At 41.4% G+C, this 8,567-nt stretch overlaps 1 protein-coding gene across 1 annotated transcript in view; it reads right to left on the minus strand.

The window, feature by feature from the left end:
- Positions 1 to 7,953, minus strand: part of LOC113591157 (myelin basic protein-like) — a 25,454-nt gene extending 17,501 nt beyond the window's left edge. Inside the window, exons 1-2 of the mRNA XM_035528298.1 lie at positions 7,826 to 7,953; positions 2,004 to 2,062 (exon numbers count right to left, since the gene is read on the minus strand). Of these exons, the coding sequence (XP_035384191.1) occupies positions 2,004 to 2,048 (45 nt within the window). The 5' untranslated portion in view covers positions 2,049 to 2,062; positions 7,826 to 7,953. The remainder of the gene's footprint in view (positions 1 to 2,003; positions 2,063 to 7,825) is intronic.
- Between the last annotated feature and the right edge of the window lie 614 nt (positions 7,954 to 8,567).

Below are 8,567 nucleotides of genomic sequence, written 5' to 3' on the forward strand. Positions count from 1 at the left end.
CAGTCAACAGCTGGTATCTACCTGCTCATTAGCAATCATAATTCATAGCCTTTTTCTCTCTCTCTCTCATATATATATATATATATATATATATATAAGGGAGAGAAAGACACAGAGAGAGGGAGGTAGTGAAAATAGTGAAAAGATTTCCACAGTATCTCAGAACAGAAACAAAAACAAAAGAACAAACCACCAGTACTGAACAAGGTAGCAAAACATGAAGCAAAACACTGGAAAAAAGAAGAGCTAAAGCACTACTATTAGATGCCTGTAAAGATGGGAAAATGTAATAGAGTGGCCAGTTAAGGTAGGTATAAAGTAGGGGGTTCTAATAAAGGAACTGGTGAAGGAATTTTCTGGATGTAAGAGGTCTAAAACAACAGTGCAGTCCATGCTTAACAAGCACTAGCTGTATTTAGCATCACTGTCGCTGTGGTTATCACGCAGGAAAGGCAAGGGCTTTGTTATCGGCCCTCAGGAGCCCTTCTGACCAGGTGGTTTGTCCCTTCCTGCGGGCAGGCAGAGAGCGTAGAGGGTGTGAAAAGCCCTAAGCACAGAGCCATGCCCACACCACCCGCCCTGCTCCTTCCATGCTGACCAAGCTTCCCGGATCTGCTGAAGCACGGCTCAACGAGACCTGGGTCAGTCTGCAGGAAACAAGCATGCACAGTCTCCTCCCCACTTTCGGCTAATAACACACTGCCTGGCAACGCAGATTGTCTCAGGCTGGAGTCGTCGATAAGGCACCTGGATGAATGGGCAGTCCGTGATCTGGATTTGCTCCAAACGATAAAACCAGAGGAAGCAAAAGAACCCGAGAGAGAGAAAGACAGATACATATTGCCAGGTTTCAGCAGAGGCAGGCCAACTCCACTCTATGTTTAAAAAGCACTTAAGGAACGTTTTCAATGTTCATTATGACATGGAGCTACATGGAGAGGTCATTCAGAAGAAGCAGTACCATTCTAACTTTTCACACCCTCCATAATAACCCTCAGTAATTATTTCAGTAATAACTCAGTAATCCTCCAGAGTCACTGACCTGCCACAGATGAGAGCTAGATGCCACTATGAAATATGGATTTCATTTTTTACGGGCATTAAGCCACAGAAAACCATGACAGTGGAAACACACCCTTGTATGTAGCACCCTTGAATGTGACTAGTACAGGAGTTACACATTAATCCAATGCACAAAAACTCCAGAGAGTGACCCTTCACAAACGTCAGCATGAGGCTAATAAATCTTCCCCTTATGATCAATGATATTTCTACTGTGTTGGTCCTTTCAGGACAGATCTGTAAGATCCTCTCTAGTGCACTCCACTACCAAGCCAGTGAAATTCTGCTTTTGCTGTTCTGGTGTTATCATGACTGTTTCCCCTTCTCAAGGGCCTTAAAGGGCAGTATTATTCTATCAGCTCAAGTGATGTTTGCTAGATAACCTGTTGGGGTGAGCAGTGAGGGTTGTAGAACTGAAAAAATGGCAGTGTGTAAGCATGAACAGTAGTGACAGATACTTAAATATTTTTGCTACATTCACAAGGGGTTTTATTTGGTTAGACACGTTAATGCATTACATTTTTTAGGGTAGGATAATGATTCTGTTCCAATACTTTGAAGAAAACTAAACATGCAAAAAATGTTTGGACTCAATTCACCATTCTTGCCAAGGGCAAGGGTATTTCTGTTGAACCGTCCGCTACGAACTATCTTCTCCCACTATGCCCTCCTCTTCATACTCTCCTCCCCTCCTTCGCACACTATCCCCTCCTCCCCTCTTTCTCCCAAACTCCTCTTCTCCTCCTTCCTTGTCTGTCTTGCAAGTGGTCACTTGTGTGACGAAGTTGATACACAGAAAGGGAAGTCACCTGTTAAACTATCATTAAATTATTTGATGTGCATGTTGCGCATGTATATGTGCATGTATAAATATATACAATGTGCCTGTGTGTGTAATAAAAGAATAAAACAAAACATAAAATAATAATAATGTGACGTACCTTAGTCTCAGGCAGTGCCTCACGTTTTCCCAGGTGCTGCCCCATGCTACCAACAGCAACTGCAGATTTTAACACACACACACACACACACACACACACACACACACAGAGCATGAGGCACAGAGTATTACAACCTGGAACAGTACCTTACTAACAGTTAAAGAAAAGGGGGAAAGGAAATGACAGGCGTGAGTGTGGGACAGGGAGAGGAAACTAAGGAAGGCTTTAAACATAACACCAGGCAGCCAACATTATACCTACATAACCAGGCAGCTAAAACCACACCCATCCTGGTTCATCCCACACTGACAAATTTATAACCTGCATTGAATTGACAAAACTCTCCCAACAAACGCCTGTTTGTCTGTCACACACCCCCTGATGTAACGGATCTCTATGAACTGCACAGCTGCAATTTACCTGATGCTTAAACAGTGACTGCAAAGTTGGAGATTCTGCAGAGCAAGGGTTGACCAAGAAACACAGTCTGCCACATCCTCTAGCAAAAGCACACTCACTCACTCACACACACACACACACACACACACACACACACACACACACACACACACACACACACACTCTCTCTCTCTCTCTCTCTCTCTCTCTCTCTCTCTCTATTTACTTACTTTGGTCATACTTAGTTTATCTACCTGAGAGTGATCTTGATCCACTGAGTGTGTGTCACCATCTTCAGTACACACTGAACAAGCTATATCAGCCACACACACTAACAGCCAAAAATAACAGCCCAAAATACACCCACAACCCTAAATACATCTTCAGAATGGCCCATGTGCATGAGAATCAGCCACCTTGGAATCTCAGTTTCAGCTGCTACTGCTCTTACAGATGAGTTTCTAAGCACACTAAAACTAACATGACTGTATTATAATCTGATTATAATACTGGGTTCCTAACAGGGCATTCAAGAGTCATATGTTGTAGGTGATATTTAGTCTTTAATTATACTGAATATTACACTATGAAATCACTGCATATTTCTATTCAGTGGATCAGTGACAATTGACACTATTCAACTGTGGGTGAATTAACTTGAAAAAGGTCATGTGGAGTTTTTTGGTTGATCTGCTGTATGTTGTTCAATCTGCTATCTGTAATTCACAAATGCACAAAAAAGTATAAAGGAGGAATAGGAACGTAAATGAGAGCGAGCCAAGCACAGCACCTGGAGGATCCGGGTCCTTCATCGTAACATGAAACCTGTAAAACAATTCTATCGAGAATAAACTGGAGACCGGTCAGCTGCTGTCAGAGACTCTTTGACTCCTCTTTTGATCTACTGTCATCACACACTGACACACCCATGTCTCCCACGTGACTACAACCTAACGACTGCAAACGCTGAACACAGATCACCTGTCCAGGCTAAAGGAGCAAGCCAAATAACCACTGCCACCTGCATTCACATTTCTCATTTAAGATGCCACCTTCTTAGAATAAAAGCCCTCATAAAAACATCTAGCTAAAAATCTCAGATATGTAATGAGTGTAAACAATCAAAAGTAATTAAACAAATAAAACCTATTTTAGTAGTGTTATCTAAACCTGTTTTAGATTTTAGTTATCTAAAATCTAAAATGCTGTTAATTAATAGTTATTACGAGTGTGTACAATCTCAGGTCAGACACGATGGGGAAGTTCACTCAGGGTAGATGTGGTGGGGCAGCCTGAACAGCCTCTCAGCATACTCCTCACACACAAACTGCCCAGCACATGCACCTCCAGGGCAAATGGACAAAAAAGACACGTAGGAATGATGAATTCCATCAGAAAGGTTTATATGGCATATTCCATTATGAGTAACTGATTAAAAATCAGGAGAGTCAACAGGGATGTGGAAGGATGCTGTTTAGGCCTCTTTTCTTTCACAGTTCAAAAGCATCTGTGATTAAGAAATGGAGAAGAAATACAGACGAGTAAAGGTGCCCCTTATAAGAATTTTATGTTGCCATACATGAGCTCATCTTATTTTACCAGATACCTCCAGCTGTTGTGCTTCCAACAGACAATCCATCAAACTGGGCTCAATGCAAAGTTTGTGTGTGTGGGGGGGGGGGGGGGGGGGAGTTTACAAACAGCACAAACACTTGTACAAACATTTGCTTTTCATTAAAGAAGGCAGTGAGCTTCTCACTCCTTGCTCCCCCAGGCTTTGCCACACCTTATGTGGCAGTAGAGCAAGATGTCCAACGCACAAGACAAGCAAAATCCTGCAGGCAGCAGCCGCAGCTCAGCCATACAGACTGCAAGTTTCTGCATGTTCTAATATGCAGACTGATAAATCAGTGAACAGGCAGACACACAAACGCATTTGCACATATATCCACACGTGCCTGCGTACACACTCATTCATACACACACACACACTGTTTGAGAGGTAATGAACAATGCCTGTTAGCTCTAGGCATTGTTGCATTGTTTTAAGACAAGAGCCATATTAGCTGTCCATTATATGTCCATAAAAGCACTGAGTATACTTTTTGCTGCTGGAACAACTCCTGGAGAAATAGCCTTGCTCCTGGTGGAACGGCCTTGCTCCTGGTGGAACGGCCTTGCTCCAGGTGGAACGGCCTTGCTCCAGGTGGAACGGCCTTGCTCAATGTGGAATAGTCTTGCAAGTTTTGTCTAAGAGTACAGGAATCAACCTGTCAGAATCACTGAATCACAGAATCACTGTACCATCTACAAAAAGTGCTATTAGAATCACTGTTTCCCTTTTGCCTGAGCAAACAATGTCTGTCTGTCACTATTCATTCTGTTCAGAACTTTAATTAACTACTTTCTAGGGTTGCTTTTTTCTTTTTTTCCTTTTTTTTTAATTTATAAAAACAACCAAGAGAGGCTCATAGACACCCTGCACAAAAAAGCTGGATACTTATAATACACCACACAACAAAGCCCATGTTCATAGCCTATTTACAGATATCGCTCCAGACCGACAGCTGTTTAAGCCAGATCCTGCTGTGTGCTAACTTCACCCTGTACACAGCAGTATGGTCCTGCATCCTACCAGAACTCTGATGGTGCCATCTCCTTCACTAACGCCCGGGCAAAATCAAAATCAAACATTTCCATATCTTGTAAAGCAAAAGACAAAAATACGTCAGACAGCCTTTAATGACCCTCCACCATCACTCCATGCATGCTGTGTCCTTGTGAAAAGCAATACTCTGCATAAGATCAGCATGAGATCTGAGATGAGATATGCGCAAAAGCTTAGCACTGAACACACAATTGCTTTATGTTTATGTAATGACATATTAACACTCCTGAGTCCTCGGGTTTGGTGCACCAGGTAACTAAGAGTTCATACACACAGCCCAGGACAAGTCTGACATGCAATATGATGCACTGAAACAGTGACACTTCATTTAATTAACACTTCATTAAGTGACACTTCATTAAATACAAATGTTTCATATCTTCCCTTTTTCACAAAGAACAAGCTCTCATCACATACAGAATAATGGAAACTCCCATTAAACTGGACACTATACAATAGTCACATGTAAGCCTCATATATATGGCTTGTACACTATATATGGCATAGGACAAATGCAAACAATATATTATTTACCAGTCTTTCATGACTGTGTAGTGATTTAACAACACAAATAAATAACTAAATAAATAACATAAAAAAAACATATAACACTTCATGTCAATAGAGAAAAGTTACACAATGTACACACATGCGTGCACACACACACACACACAGAGCTGGGAAAACAAACACACCACTCAACAATCATACAGCCACCACAATTAAACACATAGCTGTGGCATTCGTACAGAGAGCAGCTCCTCTTGATAAGTGGGCCGACAAACATAGAGCCTACTCAACATCTGGTCAACAACACACAGCTGCATCAGGATTATACACACACAAACACAAACTCTAAATTACACACACACACACACACTACAATTTCACACACATATGCACAGGAGGAAAAAGCAGAATAATACACACACACTCCACAAAAAGCATGAGTGACTGTTTACAACCTGCAGGTTACAACCTTGCACCAAGGCACAGTAACAGGGAACAAAATACCTTGTACATTGTACACAGTAACAGGGAACAAAATACCTTGTACATTGTGTTTGATTTATGTGGCAGCCACACCACAACCCCGCTGATAGCTTTTGTACCGAGCAACTTACTTCTCTGAATTTTTGTACTGGGCTTAGACAAAGTCCAGTGGGACACTCTCTTTAAATCTTGAAAAAAAAAACCCTGATAAATCCCCTTTTCCAAAAAAAAAGGAAACTCACAGTATAGTCACATACATGTTTAGATATTCTACCAAAAACATCCATGACCTAGGATGGGTTTTACTGACTGTTTTGAAAAACATGTTGAGAGAACAGTAGTACTCCTCAGAGCTAAAGTTGTAGTGAAGTTGTGCTATGAATGATTCTAAATTAACTTATAAATGTTTTATTTGCCTGTTATATAGAGAATGCATACCTGCTGTGTGACAAAATCCACTCTGCGCAGGACTAAACACAAAAACACTGGAAAGAAATTAAACATCACTGTCTTCCTCAGATTAATTTTAAAAGAATGGCTGGAATATCAAGAGTGTACATTTTTAGAGCTTTTTTGTCACTTTATGTGTGTGTGAAGCTCTGGAGCACCTTTCACGCCTTAGCACCATTCAGTACACCAATGCAGCCACCTGGGGCCTAGTTCAATTTAGTATATGGGAAACTAGCATAGCCCTATGCTGTTAGCAGCTTGCTGTAATTGACATACCTGGATAAAGTAACAAACAGGAAACACTGGGGCAGAAGTGAAAGCTTTGTACGTGAGAAGCAGCGTGAACTACCTCTTTATGAGATGTTCCACTTAGATATACCTACACCTTACCCTGACCTTAACCTCAGTAACCATTGCTCATTCATTTAATTTTTCCAACTGTGTCTAAACAAATATACAAATGTAAACATTCCTAGGAGTCACACTAATCACACAGAGCGATCAATGCAAGTAAACTCAACTTCTTTAATAAGCAGCTAACACAACACAGCTGAGCTAACCAGGAGCCGTGGACCATCCATGCACAAGGCCTTTAAGGCGTATGGTCACAGGCTTAGCAGCAGATTCCCATATCTTGAATAAAATATCCAACAATGTTGCTAGTTCTCATACACAGAATTGCTCAAATGTTGGGCAGCATACCTGCAAATTATTCGTTATAATATTGGAAATTCAGTGTTGCGTCTGGGCTAAACCGTTGCTGAAAACGAGCTTTTATCTTTTAAAACACTAATTGTATGACATTCTATTCCATACTAGAGTTAGAGTAATTTATGGACGTGGCTATCGTTGTGTCATGCACCGGAAGTTGTGACAATGTTGCAACCCCTAATTCAGGGAATTTTTCCTCTGGCAAACTAGAAAGAAATCAGGATAGCGACGCTAGGCTCTGGCCTTGATATGTTGTGCGCATAGAGCATCTACTACACTGGAGAATAGCGTGTAAAGCAGTCTGCAGCTTGAATAAACAATGTATGAAGCCCTCGTTAATCGTATTTGTAAGTATTTTCCCAAAGACGTTTAATATGTTATATACAGCGGCCATACGGTGCAAGCTTCGTCGTCTTAACGACACCAATGTTTGTTATCAAACGAGGAAACCAGAACAGGCATCATGTTGCGAACAGTTTAAGCGATCGCATGACATACTGACAAATAAAAAGCACAAATAAATACGGAACAAAGCCAATGACATACCCATAATGTAGGCTAATGTAACGAAAAAAGGTCATTTCAGTAAAAACATACGTACCCCTTTCTGCGTTTGGACTAGCTGATCAAATGCATCCACGGTTTCACCGTGCGGGATATTGGCTATTCTTTTTTCGCACTAACACTTAATAGCCTACTCGCTTTATAATGGTTCTTTTTGGTTTCTAGGATCTTCGTCTCTGTGAGAGCATGTGTGTATTTTGCTTCCTGTTTGAGATAGTAAATGTTTCTGTGGGGTGGGGCGGAACCTCCTTGCGCTAATGTGGTCAAGAGTGCGAGCCAGCACACGTTTTAGTTATCGAAACCTTATCTGTTACAGCACAGACAGGCTTCACATTCGTCCCTATATTAATATCGATTTGCAATGCAGACGTAATGCAGTTCCACATTTCAAGACACTTAAACACTGTTTGAGTCAGCACCCCTTCCCCATTAGAGTGTAAATGTTCTTTGAAGAATTAATCCACAAAGCAGACAGGTAACATTAAGCATATTTAATTATTTGTAAAATTGGTGCTACATATGTTCTAGCAACCTATATTTTTGCAGTAGGTGGTCGTTTAGACCGTGCAACCGCTGTCGCGCGTCCTGCGCGGCTCTTTATTGCAAATCTCTCGAGAGCATCAATGGGAACGGAACTGCGCTGAGTCTCGCGCTCTTTGTCTCTATTGTCCTATTTAATTTGATTGGGGGGCGGAATCTTAAATGTTTGTTGTTGTGGTGGTGATGGTATAACTAAACGTACAGTGCATACGCTAGTGTGCTGCAAGTGTTGTTTGGTC

The sequence above is a fragment of the Electrophorus electricus genome, chromosome 7, assembly GCF_013358815.1.
Source record: "Electrophorus electricus isolate fEleEle1 chromosome 7, fEleEle1.pri, whole genome shotgun sequence".
NCBI lineage: Eukaryota > Metazoa > Chordata > Actinopteri > Gymnotiformes > Gymnotidae > Electrophorus > Electrophorus electricus.